We start from the raw sequence: 25,413 nt of genomic DNA, 5'->3' as shown, positions 1-25,413 counted from the left end.
CAGCTTGGAGAGCCAGAGATACTCTGCTGGTGTCGTCGCAGACTGTGACTGCAGCTGTATAAACCTGCAGACAGTCATTACCAGACCTTCTGCTCCCAAATGGCTCTAACCATACAGGTGATCCATGATAAGGACTTCGCAAATCCCAAACAGAAAAACAAACGTAAAAACATGACAAAGAGTCTAAATGCCCAGCTACGGGTGCTAGAGAAAAGACATGGGGTCACCAAAATATTAGTAGGTTTTATCATTGCTACTTACATGTACGTTTCATGGCAATCTGCCCATTAGATTTTGAGATGGTGCATTCAATTGGAAATTTTGGCCTAAGGGTGGCACAAGGGCAAAGACCACTGATTCACCCCAAATCAGTAGGGGCCATCCTCTGGAAAGCATGAATGCACTCGGCAGTGTCATGGCAATCTGCACATTAGATTTTCAGATATCTTGTGTGCAAGTGGACATTTTGGCCAAAAAAAAATCTGTAGGGGTCATCCAGGGCCCACAAGTTCAAAACAGATTTGTATTATGGGTAGTTCAAAACCAAAAATTTGAATTTGGATCACTCCGATCATCAGGAAATCAAATCCAAGATGTAATCTGGATCAAATCTTCAAAATGGGTAGTTCAAAACAAAAACATAGGATTGGGATCAGTTTGATGCCACTGGAGGGGTAGATTTAGAGTGGACATAATTATGTTTCATAATAAATAAGCTGTTAAAGTGTGCACATTTAAATACTACTGTACCTCATTTTTAGCCTTTATGGTTGATTAAAATCTTCATTTATTTTTGTCACATTTGCAGTGTCCACTTGCCTACCTCTCAGAACTGTGTATTTAAATAAAGAAAAAGAAAGGAACCCTTTTCTGGGCACTAGAGAAAAGTGCCCTTTGGGCGTTAGGATTTCATCCGGTCAGATAGGGATTACAAGTTTTTAACTTGTGGGTCAAGGATTGGAAGCTAATTCCATGGCAATCCAGCCAGCAGTTTCTGAGATATCTTGTTTGGGACCACAGTGGTGGACTGACCCGACTGACATTGCCATCCTTCTAGTGGGGCAAAAAAAAAAGAAAATGTCTCCAGCAGTGGGAGAGAGACGCAAGCAGGGAGTGCGTTTCAGTTCACTGAGTAGATAGTTGCCTTCTGCTTTCCAACAACCGAGGTTTAACGTCAAGCCTGACTTGGTGCTGGAAGCAATAGTGTGTGTCTTCAATCTGTTGAGCGCATACATCACAAGACAAACCTGTCATACTGTATGCAACAACATTCCTCACATCATTCTTAATAGAGACACCTGTCTTTCCTGGAGATATATATGATGACAGATGATACTTTATCATTAGATTGTTTAAATACTATTTCTCACATGACCTTATTTAGTGGATGGTCAGAAAAAAACTATTCATGATTTGCCTTATTAGAAAAATGTACCTTAACCCAACATTGTCATATGTTAAATACGGTACTAAACAACAACAGTAATAATAATACATTGTTAAGTGTCCAGCTTGACTTCTTATTTTAGTATATGCTTTAGAAAGTACAATAATTTCATTACCTGTGTTTGTATAGATGGGCCATATATGAAATCTGAAAATGGCAGCAGCTAAACACAGTTAGATGGGTAGAAACAATACAATGTTTATCAAATAACCAATACATACAGTAGCCTGCAGACACTGTATATATTGGCAAACAGGCTGTTTAATGTTCATGTCCTGTATATTCCCTATCTGGGTCCTACAATGCCCCCAAAGCACACGGATGATATTGATTTGTATTTGTGTTGATCGAGTCTGTTCACCTACCCTGTGATTTTCAGCTAGCAGCAGGTATGACTAAAAATAATCAATATCAACGGAGCAAAACAGAGGACAGTAAACAGCACAAAATAAATGGTGAAACTGTTCTTTCTTTACTTAAACTTATCTTGAGGGAAAACATTTTACTTTGGCCTTATCACCAAGAGGCTCAAATAACGAGAGACAGCGAGCTCCACTTGCGACTGCGACGGGTCGCTTCGACGGCTGTCTATCTCGTCGCAACGGGTGCCCATCGTCGCGGGTGCCTGACTCGTCCCGACGGGTCGCCACGGGTGCCCATCGTCTCGACGGGTGCCTGAGTCGTCGCGACGATTGCCCATCGTCTCGACGGGGGCCTGTTTTTGTCGGCGTTTCACCCGTGCGTCGGAGAACGGGCGCTCGTGGTCGCATCTGCCTCTCTCCCTCCTTCCCTGCTTCCTATGTGTGTGCTTCCCCCCCCCCCCCCACCCGACCGCCTCCCCTGTGGGGTAGGGGGTCGGGTGGGGGTCCCTGCGGACCTTTGGGGGGGGGGGGTCCGGGTCCCCTTGGGAATCCCTTTACGCATGCCTTCATTTGTCCCCGTGAATTAGGGCTGCATTCCCGAAGTTAACTTTCAATTTGATTGCTTCCGTTATTTTAATCCAATAACCATATGTTGCATCACATTTTATCGATTGATATAACTTCAATAACCTCCGGAAATAAGGAATTTGTTTGATTCGATTTGAACGTTTAATGGCCTATTGAAAAGACAAGTGTTTCTTTTTTTTTTCCTTTTACGCATGAGAGAGAGAGAGAGAGAGAGAGAGAGAGAGAGAGGGAGAGAGAGAGAGAGGGGGGGAGAGAGAGAGAAAGACGCACGAAAGACGCACGCACGCAGACGGAATGTGTTCACGCTCGTCCTTCTGGGGGGTCCCCGGGAGACCCCCCCAACGCAATAGATAACACAGAAATCACACTATACAATGCATTTACATTCAGCCGATCTACGAGCTCATATCTGCTGCTTTGCGAAAGCCGCGCATTGCGACGTATTCTGTCTGTCTGTCTGTCAGCGCACGCTGACAGACAGACATGTTTAAGTTTTCCATTGAACTATTCAGCACCGAAATAAATTACTCATCCATTCATTAATGCATTCATTCATTCATTATTTCATTCAATTTACTGCTTTAAGGTCTGTAGGAGCCATGAATGGGATTGTTGCAATGTGTGGTTATGTTGATTATATGTTGATTATATGCCTTCTCCCTGCAGCCGACCCTAGTTATATACTCTCCGACTATGCTTGTCACGATGACTAAGCCAGTTAGATCTATCCATATATGGCTCTACCATATCTATCCGATATCAGCACTAGGTCGGCTCGGGCCCAAATATAGGGATTGTCATACATGTCATATGTCATATAGCCCAACGTCCTAGTCAGAGTCTTCGTTACAGCCAGAATATCTGCCTCAACCAGAGCCTTTATAAAATACAACACAAACGTCTTCCTCTCAGTACATGGGCCTTGGAGAGGCAGGCAGCCAGGGTTTCAGTCCTATAGATCAGTGTTTATCAACCCTGGCAAACGTCCCAATTTTGGTCCGCGAGTAGCCTACTGCTGAGGTGTTCCGCGCCGTTTGAAGAAAGTGTGAACCCAGACCCTCGAGAACAATAGCGCCGATCGTCCGTCAATCGATACGGCCATCATCCGTTTCGCACACAGCCATGGCCGAGTCCATTCAGTGTAGCGACCATCACCCATAGGAATGCAAATATGTTGTCCTACCTGGTACTGTATAAGGGCACAGGGTACATGCTTTGGCACTCAGTCAGTATTACTAAGTGGGTCGGAACTGGTCGATACGGCGGACCTGAACGTCGTACCTGCTAAGAGGGGCTGTCCTGTCCCAAAAGCCCATGTTATAACCTGCCATGATGAAGAATGTCCAACAATAAAACAATACATAAGTGTTAGTTTTCTTATAAAGTGCTTCTAAATCACTCCAGTGTGTTTGTGTCAACGTTTGTAGTGTTTAATTACTCCTCCACGCCACGGAGAGAATCTCTTGCAACTCAAGCCGTGGTGCCGTGGATATAACCGGAAAACTCGCCCCAAAACACGCTCGCCCCATTTCTTTTCGCGGACGAGCGGTTCTTGTATTCCTGTATTTGTTTTACCGAGGATAAGGTTAGAAATAAGTTTACGGTTAGCCATATTATTAGTTTTACTGAGGCTACGTTTAGGAATAAGGTTAGGTTTAGGCATAGTTTAATGAGGTTACGTTTAGGAATACCAGGTGAATATCACCGGATTTCCCCGGGGTTGACTGTTTTGGGGCGAGAGTTTTTGTGTTCGTCTGTAGTGGGCAACAGCGCATGCGTCCGCAATAACGCTATCAGGATCAGATTATTAGATATTATTATCAGATATTAGAAGTATATTGGGTACCAAATATACTTACCAAAGAAGAACTTGAAGTGACCCAAGTGTATATATTTGTAGGCCAAAGATTTATATATTTGTAATGGTCAAGGTTTCTTTATACCTGCCCAATACACTCTGTGTGTGTGTGTGTGTGTGTGTGTGTGTGTGTGTGTGTGTGTGTGTGTGTACACCGTATATCTAGGTGTGCCCTGGGATCTTTTGGCTTTGGCTAAGCCAGGTGTGCCTTGGCACAAAAAAGGTTGATAAACACTGCTATAGATCGTACTGCATAACAAAGACAATTTGTTAAAACCCTAGCATCCCTATTCTGAGAGTAACAGTAGTCGAAAATAGCAGATCTACAAGTTCACAAACGAAGCCTCATGCTGCGACTAAAAATACTGAACATGAATCCAACACAAGACTGCTGTGGGCACTAAAACAGAGTGGGCACTAGGGAAAGGAGGGCAGACTGGGCACCAGGGAAAGGTAGGCACCAAAACAGAGTGGGCAAGCTATCTATGAAATCTATTGAAAAGTTTAATCTGCAACAAAATGGGTCCCTGGCTCCTGCTTCATCTTTCTCAGCTAAAGGTTTTCTCTCAATTCAATTCAAATCAAATTAGCTTTATTGCCTGGCATGACAAAACATATGTTTACATTGCCAAAGCAAAAGTGGAACAGCCAATCAAGATAAAACAATGTATGTACAAATAAATATTGAATATAAATAGGAATTAAATAAATGTGTAAACAGATGTGTTACATTAACATTTTGAGTAATACTAATACTATCTTGTGAAACTATAAAAATATTTCATATTCTCTCTCACACGCTCTCTCCACACACACACACGCTCTCTCCCTCCAAACACACACACTCTCTCTCTCTCAGCTCTCTCTCGCCTCTCTCGCCTCTTTTTTTAGTCCAGCATGTTAACCAACCCACCTAGCAAATAGGCTACAACAACACCCCCCCCCCCCCTTGAATAAAAGTTATTGAATTTCGACGAAGTCACTCAGCAGTAAGCTAAGCTCCTCCTGCAGTAAACCCGACAGGACTTCCGAAGTTCTGACAGCTTTTGATGAAGTTATATTGCCTCCAGACCAGCCGCCGTACCAAAGGAATGATTCAACCAGATTGTCACACACCACCCACCTGTCGGTCAGAACCAGACGAGGGTCCAGTACTTAGAGAGTTTCATAACAGTTAATATTACGCTGGCCTGGGTAAAGTAAACTACAGGTGACGTTTATGAATTAATCAGGCCCCGTCAATCAAGCATCTCTCTCTCTCTCTCTCTCTCTCTCTCTCTCTCACACACACACAAAAGGAAAAAACAAAGAAACACTTGTCTTTTCAATAGGCCATTAAACGTTCAAATCGAATCAAACAAATTCCTTATTTCCGGAGGTTATTGAAGTTATATCAATCGATAAAATGTGATGCAACATATGGTTATTGGATTAAAATAACGGAAGGAATCAAATTGAAAGTTAACTTCGGGAATGCAGCCCTAATTCACGGGGACAAATGAAGGCATGCGTAAAGGGATTCCCAAGGGGACCCGGACCGCCCCCCCCCAAAGGTCCGCAGGGACCCCCACCCGACCCCCTACCCCACAGGGGTAGGCGGTCGGGTGGGGGGGGGGGGGGGGGGGGGGAAGCACACACAAGGAGGGAAGGAGGGAGAGAGGCAGATGCGACCACGAGCGCCCGTTCTCGGACGCACGGGTGAAACGCCGACAAAAACAGGCCCCCGTCGAGACGATGGGCAATCGTCGCGACGAGTCAGAAACGCCGACAAAAACAGGCCCCCGTCGAGACGATGGGCAATCGTCGCGACGACTCAGGCACCCGTCGAGACGATGGGCACCCGTGGCGACGAGTCAGGCGCCCGTCGAGACGATGGGCACCCGTGGCGACCCGTCGGGACGAGTCAGGCACCCGCGACGATGGGCACCCGTTGCGACGAGATAGACAGCCGTCGAAGCGACCCGTCGCGGTCGCATGTGGAGTTCGCCCCTCCTGAAAATAACTGCAAGCTTGCTTCAAGGGCGTCTTTCTATTGAAGAAAAACAGCCGACAACTGTAAGTTTCTAAATGTCAATACTTCTGACTCCCTTTAATAGCCTAAAGTAAAAACTTTGCTTAAATCCCAAGAGAACTTTGCAAAGCTCCTAGAAATGGAATGAAGGAAATGAAACATATAACATGAACAAATCGAGATTATGCCACACTATTTCCTCTCCTTTTTCTCTCCTGTAACACGGCAATAACAGTAGCTCTGATAACATTGTTGCTGATTAACTTAAATCGAACAACTTTAGCAGTTTTAACTGTGCAATAAATCAATCAACCAAATACACCAGGGGAATACTTAAAAAACACTAACTCAAATGTAGTCACCCCATAACATCCGAACTTTTTCCAGATGGTCTGTTGGAAAAAAACAAGTGCCCATTCATACTCCCTCCGAACACGTCTGTGTTCTGAACGCCAGACCCCGCCAACTCAGTGTTCTGATCGAGACGCTGAAGCATTGTGTCCAACCAGCGCGGTCATTTTAACTAATTTTCTGCCAAAAACGTTTATTAACGTTTTTGAGAATTTAGCTATTGCAAAAAAACGCCATTGCAAAGAAAAATGTTTTTCCAAAAAAATATTTATTTTTGGTTTTTTTCCGTTTTTCCATTTGTCACAAAGAACCAGGAGATAACATTTTCCAAAAAGTTGCTGCTCCATTCACTTCAATGTTAAAAAATAAACAGACAAAAAAATGACATTTTTTAGTACTAGCTTAGAAAAGACTGGCAGAGGCTACAGACTGTGAGAAACTCTAGACTAGACTAGAGAAACTCTGGCAGTCTAAAGGCAGTTACACACCGGCGAATATGAGAATATACGCAAAATTCAGACTCGTTCCGAATAATTAAAAGATGCTTTTTCGCTCTATGTACGCTTGCATTGACTTTATAAGGTTTTAAAAAAAAACGTATTATTCGCATGAAAAAAATCGCCCCGGTGTGTAAGGACCTTAAGAGTTAATAGGGAAAAATGATGTGGTAAATTCGTCACAGAGGTACAGAGGTTTTGCTATTTCTTGTGACAGTTTGTGTTTATGCATGGTCAATAGAGAGTCATTTCAGAGAGGTTTGTAGATCCTGGAGTTTGGCTCAAGAGACTAGTTCCTCAACGTCTGTTGGTGCTTTCACTGCTGGCAGAATGAAGCCATGCAGAAACAAAAACAAATATGTCACTCTGCTTCTGACCAATCACGCCTTCTGAACTTTCGTCAGACAGTCAGAACATGTAGGGGTAAAAAAAATTCTGAGACCGTCCATCCTAAGTTCTCATTTTGTAGTTATAACCTACTCTATCCGAAGAAAATTTGGACGTTGGTCAGGAAAATAACTCACAGTATATTCCGGAGTGTTAAAGGTACATTCGGACATTACAGGAAAAATTCGGACGTTGGTCAGGAAAATAACTCATCACAGTATATTCCGGAGTGTTAAAGGTACATTCTCACGTTCAGAGTTAATACTCTTACTTCTACTGTGCTCCAGTGCAGTAAACCACCACAGGATACTGATGCAGCTGATGGAGGATGGAGCTGTAAACACTATACTGTATGTGCTGAAATGTACTTTAGCCACAAAGCCAGTGTGGTACGTGGAAAAAAAATATTTTGTGCTCTGCGCAAACACGTCTGTCACACTGTGCCCAGACAGCATTTATGTAGGTGTGCTCGCTGGCTACAGTTTTAGCAGGCATCTAGACAGCTCCCTGTCCAGCAGCAATGGTGTCTGAGAGGATTTTATATACATAAAGATATATCCAGTACGCCATTGCATCAGGCTCCACTGATTCATAGAATATGGTGTATTAAGCGTCCTCGAGTCCAACAAGGGAGGAAAACAAGGTATCAGCATTAAAGTAATACAAGGTAACTTTTTCAAAAAAACTAAAGTTACATTTTATATCTTTTGTGAGTGGCAAATGTTTCACAACACCCATTCCATGAATTTCACCCCCGAAAGCCTTTTATAAACATATTTTCTATTGAAAGTGGACAGGGGGCGTCTTTCCCGTGAAAATGACGTCATCCGGACGGAAAATGGAAACGGAAATGCACCGGTTTCCTGTTTGTCCCGGAACTACCGCGCTAGCAACAAAAAGGAATTTCACGGTGTTTTTATGGCATTATAGGATTTGAAGATGGAAAAACAGCAAAAGAAAACACAGCTCATGGTAACTAAAGCTCCACTGGCTAAGAGAAACGATCCGCAGATAGGATAAAACAACACTTTTTGTAACGCTTCCGCCTTCCGGTGAAAACAAATGGAATTCTGGGAAATGCAGGCATCCACTAAAGACCTGCAATGACGGTAGTGACCAGCAGAGGTTGCTAAAATCGTTATTTTGGGACTTACAAAGTACCCCTTTAATATCGCAGATGAAAGGAATGTCATGCAGGACTGCTGTTCTAACACTAAGCTCATCAGCATTCCAACAGAGAAGGCCCTCTAACATAAGACACCGTTGGTAGGGCACAGGTGGTCAACATGAGGTCCGAGGACCCCCAGAGGTCTTTGAGTGGCTTGCAGGGGTTACCAGCTAAATGATTGATAGTTGGGAACTAAAATGGACCTTTATGGGTTTGTAACTCAAATGGAACCAAATGGAAGCAAGCAAAGACATTGACATGTCAAACAAAACAAGATGACTAAAGAAAAAGAAAAATTGCAGACATTTGATGTGCTGCAATAAGCATTTTGTTTTGGAATATAACAGATCCAGATGCTGAAGCTTACCCCGCATGGCTGGAAGATGAGCCCGTCCACTTCATGGCTGACCTGTGATGTGAAGTTTCCATCCAGGAGCTGAAAGACAATGGGAGGTCATACCAGATGATTAGAAATATATGAGGTCAAACTGGAACGCATTAGAGTGGAAACACATGAAATGACAACTATTACATCATGTCAAAGAGCAATACCTTGACACTCTAAAAGCCAGGTTGAGTATTGACTTTCAAAAGTGACCCCGTTTACATTCAATAAATCCATCCATCCATACACTCTTAACCTCGATTGCCAGAGCATGGCTCAGACATCAGCGCCTATCATTTGGCATGCCAGAGTAAAGACTAGAATAGCATATGAGTCATTAGGCTCCTGATGACTGTAAAAGAGTGGGGTTTCATCTGCTTCGTTGTCACCGCAACAACAGCTGTTGCAGGTTAGAGGGAACCTGCAACACCATACTGGATGACGGACCAGCAGGCCTGTGACCTCCTGCACAAAACAGACCAAAAACTTTAATACGTGGTAGGCTGCATACATACAGTATACCTGCAGCTTCTGTACACTGGCTGCAAGGCCAAGGATGATTTCTGAAAAGATGTATTGCAGAATGTAAAAAAAAAAAAAAAACCTATGATTCAAAGTAATAAAAAATACACACATAGCAGTGCAAAATAGAAATCTTATTACAGCTACAAAGAGGAGATCATGTCCCACTGGCTGTGGAGATGTATTCAGTAGCAGAGGTACTAACATCCTGAGGCTTTTGTGTGCTTGGACTGGGAGTTGGAGTTAGTTATCTTCATTGATACCTTGAAAAACTCTTCACAAACACTTCCATGCGTCGTGTATAAAAATGCTTTTAAGAAAACAGTACAGCACAAGGTCAGAGACGTGGTTGCCTTGCTTGTATTCAAGCATCAAAATCAAGGACATTTTCAACAACTTCAAATGAGGAGTTTATTTATTAATTCATATGTGGAAGCATTTTCCGTGTTGCAAACACCCATACTGCACTATTATGACACTGTAACTGAGTGCCAATCAATAATGTGAAAATGTCTCAAAACTTGAGCTTTTCCTTGAGGCGTTTCTAAAACTTTGAAAATATAACCGGCTTTAGTCTTACACTAATTCACACCCATCTATGAAATATGTGCCCGGCTTGAGTCAGACGGGAGCAGAATGCAGGCTGGAGGTCAGCACAATGGACAAAATGAGAAAGTAGACTAATAATCTCGGCAACCAGAATGTTGAACTTGATTTGATAGTCCAAACTAAGCAATAGGCCTACAGTATATGTTGTGTATAGTATTGAATAGAGCCTGACCGACATATAAGTGGGATGAATAGGAAGGAATTAAAAGACGCTGTAAGTATTTGGGTAGGTTAATGTATGGAGATTTATGGCACAGCAGGCTTCTGTTTGAAGCATCGGCTATGGGTATGAAGTAGAAATGGATTGCTCTCAGACCAAGTAGCTGCTTCACGCTGCACTGTGATCTAGTTAGAAATGATTCTGGAGAGCTGCAGATAAAGTGTCCATGGAGCTGCATGTGTATCATGAGGTGAACAATAAGGATCAAGCATCTACAAAAATATTCAATCTGAATCTGCCTTGGAAAATTCAAGATACTGTATGTTCTCAAAATGCAATTGGCTAATTCTTGCAAATACTGAAAAAAATAAATCTGCAATAGTTGACAAAACAGTTAAAACTATACTGAAATATCAAGTGAAAATATCTGAGACTAGAATTGCAAGGCATAATGGATTGCCCAGTGCTAAAGTCATAAGCGATTTTAGTTGTAAGAAAATAAGACTCTGTACTCCTCCGATCGACCTCTTCTCTTTCAAGTGATAACTGATCTATGCTATATGTTCATGCAGACGGAAAATATAGGCAGGAAATGGCCATGGTCAATAAAGTACAATAAGACCTAATGCATTTGTGCACTAGAGGAAAGATCAGGTATCATACAGTACCCTGCCCAACAAGACAGAACTCACACAGAAAGCAACACTGATAGGCATGACATAGCCGGAACAACAATATTCTCTGCACAGCAGAAGGAATCTCTTCTCTGACTAGTGTGACAGAAACCATTTACATTCAAATCATCAGGGGGAATAAAACTGTCTCTCTCAAGCAAATCATCAAAGTGTGACATTTCCCTCAGGTTCGGACATCCTGCCCACCCTTTGAAAGCAGGAGAGTGTTCAGGGTGATATACAGTCAGAATGGAAACAAGCAGACAGGAGATAAGGAGCCATCACACAGACACATTCACAATGCAAGAGATGATGGAAATTTCATCATTAGTGAGACAGTGCCGTACAGACACTAGAAAGGTGAACTCAGTGGAGCACATACCGTATACTGTAATATCTCCACCAGGCTGGGGGGTCTATCCAGGGCTGAGTAGTCATGGGTTGCAGCTGTCATTGTCACATGATGCCCAAGATTGTGTGTATTGGAAGATTGGTAAAATAAAATCAAGTTTCTGCAACAAGCAGTTACATCATTTGTCTCATTTGTGGGACCCCAAATGGATCTAAGTGAAATCACACTGGTCTCTGCATTGAGTGGAGGCCCCTCAATATGTGATTCAAATTGGTGTCGATTGGACAATGCGTTCATGATTTTTTTTTGTAAAATATGCTCCTCCTACAAACTTTGGAAACCAATTATTGCCAATCGGTATGGAAATTAAAAACACTGATAGATACATGTTTATCACATGACTCCAGAGATAATGTGTAGCAATTTGTGCGTTTTGGACGAAATGTGACATGGCAGAAAATCTAGTTAAAATCTAGCGGAAATGGGCATGGCCTACATGGGGAGTTGCGTCATGATCCAAGGAATCCAGGAGATTTTGTTTGATTGTATGACTGCCTGGTGACATACGGTTCAAGAGTTAAAGGCCAAAATGTAAAGTGGGCTGGCCTGGTATAGTGCCATCGTGAGGCCCATTTGAAAAATATGGGGTGAAGTGACTTCCGTGGCCTACTGGCAATCTACATGAGAAAGCTTGATTGGTCTAGTAGTTTCAAGGATCAGCTCCAGACTCATGCACATACAGACACAGGCAGCATAATGTAATGTACACCAGACGATAAAGCAAAACTGACAACCTTCAATAGCATCTGTACAGTGGGCTAGACTCAGACTAGACTTGCAGTCTTGTCAAGTCTTTTATCTCTCCATCTCAGGTCTCCGCCAGGAAGGTTATTGTGGGCCAGCAATGTTTGGAATTCAGTCATTATAGGGGTGCGTGGAATCGGTGCGTTCAGGTCGTGATTTTGTTCAAACGATCCACTCCTGCAATCTTAGCCAATCAGGATGGTATATGAAAAATCAGACAGTCAGGTCCGTCTTGATCACATGACTATAGAGATAATATATACCAATTTGCGTGATGTTTTGACAAAATCTGTAGGACTAATATAATCAATTTTTTTTGCAAAACTCTGCCTGCTGGTGGCGCTATGATAGGCCAATGGCAGGCAGACATTCTGCTCTGGCATTCAAGGAGTGTGTGTGCATCGTCCATTGGGCCAACGGTGCCGGCGATTAGCTGTTCACAGACGGATGGACGGACGGACGGACGGGGTGCAAAACAGACTCGCCTCGGCCACGTCTTCGGCCTGGCGGAGACAATAAGTTGCTTTCTGGTTACTCTCTCATTCTTTTTTGTAATACTTTCATGTTGGCATTGGCGTATTTTACCTACTTTGTTTGAAAGGCTAGCATCACATCCAAAGTGTTGCATTATTAAAAGCTGATTGATGTATATTGATTTACTGAGACAGGATGTTATAGAGAGACAGGCAGAGGGATGACATGCATCATGGGTCCTAGTCCGGGAAGTGAACCAGAGAAATTGGGATTATGTCGACGTTGTCCTAACAGGCTGAGCCTTCAAGACACCCAAAGCATTGCAGCTTCAACTCCAACAGTGGATCAACTAACCCTGTTAAATACATTTGTATACATTTATTATTCATAAGGTGGGCGATAGGGGACACCACATCTTCAATGAATGAATACATCTTAGCCATGCCAGGGAGATGTAGATGCACAGATGTATGCACAATGTAGCCTACAACTCACGCTCAATTCCCACCGGACAAGACGTGACGCAATACAGTTAAGTATTCAAATGTAACAAAATAAATCAACGATGAAAACAGGCACGTACTCCGTGATAAGCTGCCACCAGCTCTCTCTTGATCATTTTGGACAGACAGACCAACCAGTGGGTCTCAAACATTTTCATGTCAAGGACCCCCAAACTAATATGTATTTGGCCACAGACTCCGATTTGAAAAGATATTGTGCCAGGTACTCTATAAGAGAAGATTTGTCAACATTTGTCAAAACAAATTTAAAATAGCTGATCTACAACGTTGTGAGCTTGCTTGTAGATCGGCTATTTTCGAATAGATGAAAAATAAGAGGTCCTCACAAATCCTTACAATAAGATGGCGTCATTACTTGCTCTGTGTCTCAGAGGTGGGCTGTGGACAGTTCAGAAACCTGCCCATCAATGTCATCATTAGGTTTGGTAATTTAAAACCTTTTTTAAATTAATGCAAAAATAATGGCATCTATTTCTGCACGCCAACTTCACATTAGCTTAGAATCCCCATCGATGATGTCATTGGTAGGCAGGTTTCTGAGCTGTCCACAGTCCACCTCTGAGATAGCCTGGGTCCAGTCCATAGACCCCGCCCACTCTGAGTTAACTGCTTCTCTTGGTCTGGTGTCGTAATGTGAACCTAGGATTAATTCGGTACAAAAATGTATTGTCCAATGAGAGTCGGAGGTGGGGGTGGGTCTAACGAGTCCGACAAGCCAATCAGCGAATATCTGCTAAGTCAAGCTGTGCGATGCCGTCAGATATAGGCGGATCCGTGGATCTCTTGTGATTGGTTTAGGGAAATTCGAATCCCCTCACCCTTGTAATCGCCTACACTGGAGCCAATGTCAGACTGAAGCTCCATGCAGCTTCAGTATGATAATCAGGCTACCTCTGAGACACAGAGCAAGTAGGCAGAAATGTTACATCAAATAATGAGCATTAGTGAGGACGATAATTATTTGAAGATAAGGTTGAAAACAGTGTTTGTACTGTTCCTCGTTTTTCTGGGGACCCCCTGGAATACCTCAAGGACCCCTGGGTGTCCCCAGATCCCATTTTGAGAACCAGTGTACTAATGTAGATGCAAAGTAGTTGCAAAAAATTAAATACAAATAAACATAGGCCCCAAGTAATTCCTAGTACTGTGCTGTGATCTCCCTCCCTGTGCATTGCCATACACATACTCAAATCTTTCACCGTCACTTCATAAAGTTGCTCCAGGAAAAATTACATTACAATTATGAATTACACTGACCTAAAATAATAGTATGGCTCTGGGACTTGTGTTGGCTCTGGGACTTGTGCTAATACTTTTTTTAACAATGGAGTTTTATGACTTGCGGATATTAGCTCCATTTGTTTTGGCAAGATGGACAGTACTTGTAAGTAGGAGAAATGCATTTTCTGGTCTTGAACTTCTCATAGCCTATGTTGACATAAAACAAATATAAATAAATTACTCCAGCCTTTATACTTTAAATCAATTATATTTAATAGCTATTAAACTAGCATACTTTTTTTTTTATGAACAATAGTGTACTGTGATGTACAGTATATAATCCATCCATGTGTGTTTAAAATCCAATTGAAATGAGGTAGCTCAGTTAGTGATTTGTGAGGTTTTATATTTACATGGCATAGTCTAGGTCCTGACACAAATACACCCACCTGTTCTATTTACACCATGGGAAAAGGTCATATTACAGAACAAATAAGTCAACTTTCATTATCAAATATGGATAGGATTCAAAGCATTCCACTTATTCTAGGAAAATAACATTCCATAGGGTAACATCAAAGGGGCAACATTGGTGTTCTCTGGAATGATGAATGAGTCACACACTGACACCCACATGGCAGATAGCCAGACTAAAAAGAAATGCTGCCTTTATGAAGCGACAGCATGTAGGCGGGAGATACCGTTTCAGGTCTCTCATCACCTCAGCAGGGCCGACCCACCACTTTGGGTTCAATCAGTGAATCCTGGATGCAGATCCAGGAGAAACGGAGGGCTTCTACTCACTACACATCATCCTCCGGGGAGAGTGTTCCCTAGAGCGCTACTGCAGAGGAAGGCCATGACCCCGCTTTCCTGGTAAACCTCTTTAGGACGTGCGGAAACACAAAGTCTGGCACTGTAGGCGTAGGGAGGGAGGCGGGCGGGGGCAGGGGGCGAACAATACAGCCCCATTAAGAGATCAGGCTCTCATTCGAGACTTGGGGGCAAGACAAGACAAGGGAACGGCTACCCGATGAACTCTGGGAGGCGAACCAACAGCTAACAGGGTGAGCAGTGCCTCTCTCTCCCAGAGGGGAGAGTTAAGTGTCAAAGTGATGGAAGCCAGGCCATTTGCTTCTCCACTGTTTCTCGCTGGGGCTCATTTCACATGGTGACATAGCGATGAATCATGCCTGTTCCTGTGGTAGCCGACTAACTTAAAAATGACAATCTCCCCCCCGATCGGTCTTCCACGGGGCTCAACGGTCAATGTTTCACCAGCTGATCACATCTCAAACTCAATTGTCATCAACCATCCAGCTTGCTGTTATTTGTTTTCCGAATAAAAATAGATCAGAAATACAAACGGCATTGATTCATAGGAAATCAAAAGATAGAACAAAAGCCCGGCACAAACACACCTTGAGGCTTAATGTTAATAACAAAGACAACATCCACAGATGTGTGACACAGCCTGTGATTTATGAGATTTAATAACCTCCAACCCCTGTGCCCCCTTAATAGAGGGAAAAACCATAGCCATGTACAACCTTCATACCCAGACCACCTCTGCCTGGTCTTGTGACAATCAAATGGCCATTTAACAACAGCCCCAGCTGATACAATCAAGGACTATTTTATGAGAGCTGTGAGGATGCTGATCAGAAGAAAAAAGGTCACTTGATTACATTTTCACATTTTCAAGTAAGACCTGGCCAAACATACATCATTAAAATTCTCCCATCTCATCCTTTAGCATGCCTATAACTTGAGCTTTAAAATCAGAAAAGGTAATAAAACCTGAACATGCAGTTTCAGAGTTTGACCCCCAGGAGTGACTCCTTAGATTATTTATCTTGCATGCATTCAGCGCGACTCACAAGTCAGTCTCTTAATACTTTGAGACAGGACAACCACCCTTTTCACCCTTTTCATTCTTTGAAAAAAACGGGTGGAAACAATTAGAGAATTAAAAAGAAGCTGCATTGCAGAATTAATCCAAAGCCTTTGGGGTGGACCTTCATATTGGGACATTACATTACATTACAGTCATTTAGCAGACGCTTTTATCCAAAGCGACTTACAATAAGTGTATTCAACATAGGTAGGGAACGAAAACTACTAATCACCAGAAGTCTTTAGTGCATTTTCTGCAAAAACAAGCAACCAAGAGTATACCTAGCGCTAAGGTAAAAGTACAATATATCAGCCACCTATTTCCTTAAACAAAAGACGATGGCAGGATCGGTTTCCAAAGCAGCTGGCATAGGTTTGATAGCGGCTGTTCTAGCAACTACCTTGGATTCTGACGTCCCCAGACATATCGGTAGGCGGAGATATCCCATCGCAGGGCAACGCGAGACTAGCACTTGGCATGTACATTTGGAGTCAGCTAGACTATAGCGTGCTTCGAGGTTGTTGACATTCAATATGTCCAATAAATGATGTACAATTAAAAAAAGGCTTTCAATTGATTTCACCACCACTGATACCCTGTCAAGAGGCTGAAAAACTAAATCGAATCAAAAGCATTTGCCCCACTCATTCCCGCGTTCTCCAACAACATAGCTGCACATTTAAAATTATGACCAATAATAAAAATAAATAAATAAAACCACAGAGTAGCTTCTACGAAAATTGAGCAGCACAAGAACAGAAGCCTTAATAGCCACTGACAATGGGAACCTGTCATAAAATACCTTCATAACCATGTCAGTGTGACAAAAAAGAGAATCATCACTCCCTATGCTTCCCTTTATCTCTTTGGCAACATATAAAAAGAGGAGTCTTTGAGCATCCTCCACTATATGGTGCACTATTAACTTGTAAGGTGATTCATATTTAATCAAACAAAGCAAAACAAGATGAGCTTCACTTTAGTGACAACATCACACACATAATCTAATGTGTCTATGACGTGGAGGTTTGTTTCCCGTACTTTATGCATTACTTCGATTTCTTATCTCCCAACATTCTTTAGTGACCATGTCAATACGTTTCCTTCATCATTTGTTAGTTTTTACATACTTTATAGGGCTATTTTAGAAGGGCTCGGCGGAGCTTGAGATTCAAGCGTCTGTCTTGGCCATGACGTCACCGGAACCCTCACTTTATGCATTACTAATGTGCATTGGGCACAACGTACTACAATGTGCTCACACAGATTGTGTTGTGTGGCTCCATATTTCCCCCATATAACCAGTGTGGGCTCTGCACACCTCGGAAGAAGCCATCTTATTTTCTTGCTGTGTGCTTCTTCTTATGGGTCTGAAGAGAAGTCTGAAAGATTCAGGTGTTGGGGGGGGGGGGGGACTTAATCAGAAAGCATAGAGAAAAGATTGATATTCCGGTCAGACCACAGGGCTGTTGCTGAAGGCTCCTTTTATGGCTAATGCGAACAGCCCACTGAAGCCGATGCGCAGCTCCCTATTACATGCAAAGCTGACATCAGAGTGTGCAGACAGGACTGCTAGACTACCAGCTTGGTCCAAGTCAGGCAAGGTTACAGTCTGGAGCAACAGGTGCCTTAGAACAGTGGTTCCCAAACAGTGTGCCTTGGGATTTTATGACAACCAAAGATTATTAGTATTATTATCATTGCAATATACAGTATGCAACTATACAAAAAGTTCTGAATTATTCTTGAATTTACTATATCAGTACCAGTACTTTGTGCACACTGAGAGGTGAATTCTACTTTTACTTTTACTTTATTTGTTTATTTAGACAGGACAGAGCATATTAATGAACGTCACATTAACGTAAATACACCGGATTTAGCAAAGATGCTAATTTTCATCCGCAGTCCTCACACAAAACATAAAATCAGAAAAACATATCAGAAAACACCCATACATGACTATACACCTATACCCTAAACAAAATATTTAACCTCTTTCAACCTGAACCTGGTGTCCCTATTTTGAGCATGTCATGTTGAATATTAAAACCAAAGCCTTAGATGTCTCACCTTAGTCAATAGCAATCAACTACATTATTTTTCCAAATCAACAACTTTCATGGGCAGGGAGATGACTTTGAAATAATATCCTCAAAAAGTCACACAGAAGAAGTACTGTCAGCATTCTGCTGTCCTTCTCCGACTACAAAAGAAAACAAGATTTGGGTGCTGCCACACAAACATCAAATGCATTTCAAGATCTTTTTTTGTACTTAAACCCTATATTCTTTGTTGACTGGAGACCTCCTGGGCTCTATACTAGGACATTTTCTCTACCCCAAGTATCTTCACCAAAAATAGATGATTTACAAGCTCACAACGTGTCTGTAATCAGCCAAGTTTGCCAAATGTTCACCCCAGAATAAGGAGGACGCTAGGGTTCATGGGGCTAATGAGCCAAACGCACTCATATATGCTGTATAGGAGAGACATCCTTAAGATATTCTTCGCAAAATTGTTACACTTAATTGTCAAAGTGCATTTGATGGGTTATTGTTAGAGAGGTGCAAGTTATATATTGTTATACAAATACGATACTGTATATTTGAAGGGCCCGTTTCGCATTGCTGTGAGTCATGCACTGAAGGCAGGCAGCGAAGCACCAACCGGATGAGTGCTGAAAAATTACATAAGCTCAGAAACCCAAGGAGCATCTCCAGGTTAACCTGAAAACTCAAGGCCCTCTCTATCATAACACTGTGTGCACTAGAGATGCGCGGATCGCGGTTTTAGCCGCGGTTGCCGCAGTTAACCGCAGTTTGGGTGGATTTGGGTCAATCAAATATAATGATTAATTAGCCCTTTAAAGGTCACCCCAAGAAAAAAGCATTGGAAAAATTATTTATTTGCATTTTTTATTTATTTGGGGCAATAGTAACAACTATCAATTATAATTTCTTTAACAGACCCAACAGTTTTCCAAATATAGGCCTCTACCAAACGGTTGAGATGTTTCATGCATATACATTGATTTATATGCATTCACTGAGAAATATGTCTCCCATTATGTTCCCCAGTCTCTTCTGCTTGTGAGAGTTGATCAGCATCATCTGTTTGGTCATCTTCTTCATCACACAGATCATCAAAATAGTCCATTTTTTATTTCAGCACCACTACCTTTACCATTAAATGACAATTCAACCATTTGGTTGAGCATGTTTTTTTAGATAGGAATAAAATCATACTAATACATAAATATAATGAAATAACATTATATGTATTATATTAACAACACTGAATTAGCAAAAGCCCTATTTATCCATAGCAAATAGTACATTTTAATTACTTTAGTTTAGCTTCACTACTTACCATAAAGTGACAAACAACCCGTTTGGTAGAGCATGTTTTCAGAAAATTATTAGATTTTTTTTTATTGTATCAAGCTACATAATCAGGTTCAGTAACACCTCTGAGATGATATGACAAAAAAATAATCTTACCTCTGAAATTTCAACCAAAAAAATCCCACCTTTCAGGAGTGGATTAATTGATTTTCACTTCCTAAAAAGTGGCTACCTGAGAATCCATGTGACTGGGAAACAGTGACATCTGGTGGACCTTTTTTTGCCATAACATACCTCAACCAAATGGTAGAAAGGGCTCAATCAGGTTGAGTTAAGTTCAGCAATGTTGTCAATGAGAAATAGTGACTTAAAATGTGCTCTACCAATTGGTTGAGCAGACTGTTAACACATTGACCGCCAGAGGTTAATCTCATAATGTACTCACCAGTGCCAACGTTTTATTGTTGTTTTTTGTTTTTTTCACGTCGCCACAGATCTTGTTAAAATCCTTAAGATTGAGCTGTGCACTGTTTGTAAACATCGCGGAGATCTCACTGCTTCTACCAGTGAAGACCACGTGTCAAACGGAGCCGCCATGTTTGAGTTCTGACCGTTTAAGTTAACATGGGAAATGCGAGGATGAAAAACGACATGTTTACAGGGGCTTTTACAGGGGTTTTTGGGTACGACTTAGAATGGAGACAGACGGGAAACAAAAAACGTGATCGCACTTCCGGTCGAGATCGGGTGGTGTGAAAATGGTCCCCCTAGAAAATTAAAAAAAAAAAAATTTCGAAAAAAAGGAAAAAGCACCACAGCCCGTAGGCTACGGGATTGGCGCTTAACCGTTGGATTTAACGGCCCGTAGAACTACGGGCCCGGCGGTAAATGTGTTAAAGGGTGTTAATATTGGATAAACCGCGGGTGAAATAATGCGGGAATTAAATTAATGATATCAATCTATAGACCTACAATAGCTTTTAAAAAGCACTAAATTTCACTGTGTGCGTTTGTAGTATTTTAATATTACGTCATTTTACACCAGGCACAAAATAGCCGCTCACTACATGTTGCTTTGCAGCCGGCCAGTGTTGCCAGGTTGCGACAACTTGCGAGAGAAATAAGCAGCCAGGTCTATGAAAACAAGCCCACAACAAGTGCCAAACAAAAGTCGCTTATAAAAAGCTTATAAAAAGCCGACATGGCAACAAAGTGGTTGAAAGCGAAAGTAACTCAATGAACTGAATGAAGACGTGCGCTTGTAGTTACCATGGTTGTGGATTGTATACAGTCACTGCATCGCGACAGTGGTGAGTGACATTGTTTATAAGAAAACTAACGTCAGGAAAATAACAATTATTTGGTGCGGTTGGTGCGGATCTATAAATAGGACGATATAATTACCGCGGGTGGATGGCGGATGGATAATGAACTTGTTAACGCGGATTTGGGTGACAAAAAAAACCATCCGCGCATCTCTAGTGTGCACATATGCCGCTCAGGTCTTGCTGTTGCATTGCCTGTTTGCAACTTGCCATTTTCCCCACCCCTGTATGCCATTGTAAATAAGAATGTGTTTGATGACATACCTGGTTTAATAAAAAATAAAAAAATCATTACACCCCCACATTTGAGCCTGGAAGATAGAGAGAGAATAGAACATCTAAAACAAGACAATATACTTACTATTAAGCACTTTCAACCTGGCATCTCTATATTTGGACTAACACTATAGGCAAAACATTTCCAATATCCCAAAATGTTAAGAAATAGCAGACCTGCAAGCTCACGGGTATACTTTTTGTGAAGTATACCATATGGTTTAAGTGCTTAATTTCGCTACACATACTTTTGCCTTTACTGTGCAGAACAGGTACTATTTCTATGTCAACTGCTACTGGAGGCATTGAGAAAAAAAGAAAGCAACTAAGGTAAACAACACCCCCAATAGCCAAGGGGCCTATATGATGTGCTCTTCAAAACCAGCTCTTATACAATAGGAAGCGTGTTTTCTTTTTGTGAGTGGGTGGTAGCAATGGAGAGGATGCATGGTGATGAGAAGCATCTGGTCCTTGAACCCAGCCCTGGAGAATGGGTGTGTAACCAAGACAAGTGGGATGCTCCAATGAATCCTTTATGACAGGGTATTTCAGAAACTAAGCAGGGCGTAACCATGGGTTGTGGGAAGTTAAAATTGTTCCTCAAAAATCCCCTAATAACTCTAAACTAGAAGGTACCTAAAAGTTGTACAGTATATGCTACCAAATACTTCTCACTATCAAAATGGTAAGTAGAAAGAATATAAACAGGGGCACTGATGGCCAAAAGGTTAGGGCGAAGTCCCGGGTTTGAATCCTGAGCCTGACAAATCTCTACTTTACAATCAACAAAGGCAGAAAAGAAAAAGAAAGAAAGAAAGAATCTAAATACATCATCCTCATCGCCCACTACCCCTTTACAGGGTAAAGTGTTAAAAAAGGGTGTTATTGGTTTTATGTCCAAGACAAATGAGTTTGGGGAAGAACGTTTTTTCTTTTCAGCACCTACACAGTGGCAGTGTTGCATGAATGTTCCTGGGGCAAGGTAAACTGTATTGTTTTGTAGTGTTCTATTGGCTTACTGCCATTATATATGTCATACAAAGAAAAGCTCTTGGGTTCAAAAGATTAAATAAAAAAAAGGTCAATCTGGCATCTTTGAGAGAGAGAAATTTGACTTCACAGCAAGCAGTGGTCATTACACGTTTCAATATATTGAAAGACCAAAAAGAACAAAATGAGGGTGCCGTCTGCATCCAAATTTGCACCAAAAGAAAAAGGTTGTGGGTTCGAATCCATCGTGGTGCATCCGGCTTTGTCGGGCGTCTATGCGAACACAATTGGCCCATGTTCGAGGGAGGGAAGCCGGGCAGGGAGGGTGATATTGGTGATATAGGGAGTGTTGGGCGGGAGGAGTAGGACGGAGGCCCTACGTCCTCCCGGTGGGGGCTCCTCACTGGCAGGTGAGTCAGTGGGATACACCAGCAGTGACAACACAGAAATGGGTGTGGGGAGGAATTAATTGGCATATCAACAAAATTGGGGAGAAAAAGGGGTAAAAAAAAATTGGTTACTCTAAAAAAAAAAAAAAAGGAAAAAAAAAAAAGAATCCTAGATGAAAAGACACCTTGTTTCCTGCACTTCCATCACATGTTCTTTAGCTGCTGGAGGCCAGACAGTTGACAAGGGTGTGAGGTCAGTGAGCCAGTGAGCAGCCTGCAGACTGACGGTGCTCGGTGTGCGGCTAATGAGACATGCCGTTAGCCTGTCACTGAGAATCCCCTCTGACAGCAAATGTTTTGTACAGGCCCACACAAGGTAACACCACCATCTCCATCAAAAATTACACATGGCTCCAGATAAGGCAAGCGATGGTTTGAATAAACCTATAAATGTATTATTATTATGTGTGCGTGTGTGTGTGTGTGTGTGTGTGTGTCCTTTCAAAGGATACCTAACGGTTAAAGATAGGAGTCCATATCAAATGTGACAACAGATAACACACACAGGCATGACAGTGCCTGGGGGTCACACACAGACGTTGAGATAATTTCTTTGTGAGGAGTTTGCAGCAGCGAGGTGGCTCCCCTGAGCGGGAGATAAATGGCCGTGGACTCTGATTCATAGCACACAGAAAAGTAAAATAAGAGCTCTGGTGCACATCAATAGCAACCACATGCTTCAGTGAACCTGAAGGCTATTTCACCTCAGCATTTCTGCTGCAGGACCTTCCAATCTTGTGGCTTATTGCGTATTCAATATCTAAGCTAAGCCTTAATCTCAACCCCTCTGATTAAGTAATCAGTCTGCACTCCACAAGAAAAGACTGCAATCTCATAAAGTACCCGGATTAAGTTTGTTTCACGATCCTACCTAATTTTAGATGAAAAACTGAAAAACAAAAAAACTGGGGTGGAAAAAGACTTTCACAAAAGAATATCTCCACAGTAAGAAAACGGTCATTCTCTTCCCAGAATTATCTGAAACCCATCTATCTCAGAGTTCAGAAGATTCACTGAACACAAGAAAAAAGTAATACCTAGTCTTCCATAAAAGTTGCTTCTAGAAGAGTGATATCAGATTCCGTGATGCTTATTTTATTAGCTGGAACTTACTCAACTTAAGCCTAATTGCTTCTGCCGTTTGATAAATTGTTTTTGGATATTAGGCCAACACCTTTTTAGGCAGAGGGAAAATGGACTCTTTGCCAAATCAAAACTTACCACCAATATGCCATGAGTCACATTTAATTAACTGCACAAATTATGCTATTTAAACAGCATGACAGGCTTATGGTGTCACAGTCAAGAAAAATAAATAAAAAAGATTTGCTTTGAAGGTATTTTGGTAATCTATTCAAAGAAGCAAATGGATGGAGATGAGACTAAAACAGTCTAATCTGAAGAAATGATGATGGTGGTTGCTAACAAAAGGCTTTTGACATGGGCAAGTAAGAAAACCTTAACGTCGTACTCATGTTTACTTACTGTTTCTTATTATGTGTGGGTCTGGGTCTATGTATACTTGAACTTTGCGCTCCTTGGTTTTAAGTATTGTTGCAGACCTTTGGGACATAATTTATAATATTGGGCTAAAAAAAATCTTGACTTGGCTTGACATATATTGCAATGTGCCAGTGAATGTAATGTCACACATTGTAGATTGAATTAATGTGTGTGAAAGGAGGAAATGACAGCCTACAGCTATAGAACATACTACAATGCCACAAAGCCAATTAGGTCTGCTTAACCAGTCCTTGCAGCATGAAAGAAAAGAAAAATTATAAAATTCCACAACACCACTGAATGTTGTCCAATATAAACACACACACACACACACACACACACACACACACACACACACACACACACAAAGAATAAAAAATAGTTCACAACATGATTTGTACTGTCAAAAGATAAGACTCATACTCAAGTAAACTCATTTACCATTTAACACCCAGGACTACAAATCTACATCACTGGATGAGGTAATAGCATTGCCCTTTAGAAAACTATTTAAGAAGCTCCGGAGCAAAGGATGAGGTTAGCCCTACTTGCACCTAATAGACTTTAGTCATTTCTAGCACCAAATGAATATGTATGATAGGATGGATGAGTTGCTTTGGAAATTGCATAAATTATTATCGCCGTACCTGGGCCCAAATGGAAATGGAAGACTCATGCATATTCTGGGAGAAACTTGTGCAGGAGTCATTTTACTTTTTCACCGCATTTGTCTGTGGAATTGCATTGCATTGATACAGAAAGCAAAAGTACTGTTTGATTCACAAAACAAGAATGTCTGGAAATCTTTTCTCTTAACACATTAAGACCTGAGGTCGATTCTACAAATACCTTCTAAAATCAGTAGTCCTCACACTTTCAAGACGTTTCAAAAATGTAAAAAAATAGCAGATGTACAAGCTCGCTGAGCTTGTATATCTGCTATTTTTGAATAGCCAACGCTAAAATCTAAAAGTACACAAATGCTTTCCCAGTTTTAATGGGTTAACTCTTTGACTGCCAGAGTATTTTCATAAAGTACTCCCCCAGTGCCAGCAATTTTCGTGTTTTTTTTATTTTTTTATTTTGAATTTTTCTCATGAAAATAATTTAAGGACACATAATATAAAGACCCAGCACAAATCCGCCACCAGGGAGCAGCACATGACAGCGTGATCATGTCGTTGGGTCTCTCTCACCCTTCTTCATAGATTAGACAAGGAAAAACATGAAAA

General features: G+C 41.7%; 1 protein-coding gene across 1 annotated transcript in view; it reads right to left on the bottom strand.

The window, feature by feature from the left end:
* The window catches only part of rngtt (RNA guanylyltransferase and 5'-phosphatase), a 104,579-nt gene that overhangs the window by 22,686 nt on the left and 56,480 nt on the right, over positions 1-25,413 (bottom strand). Inside the window, exon 12 of the mRNA XM_080453328.1 lies at positions 9,037-9,105. Within this exon, the coding sequence (XP_080309454.1) occupies positions 9,037-9,105 (69 nt within the window). The remainder of the gene's footprint in view (positions 1-9,036; positions 9,106-25,413) is intronic.

The sequence above is a fragment of the Gymnoscopelus braueri genome, assembly GCF_963280865.1.
Source record: "Gymnoscopelus braueri genome assembly, chromosome: 16".
NCBI lineage: Eukaryota > Metazoa > Chordata > Actinopteri > Myctophiformes > Myctophidae > Gymnoscopelus > Gymnoscopelus braueri.
This window is presented reverse-complemented; position numbering and strand designations above follow the sequence as displayed.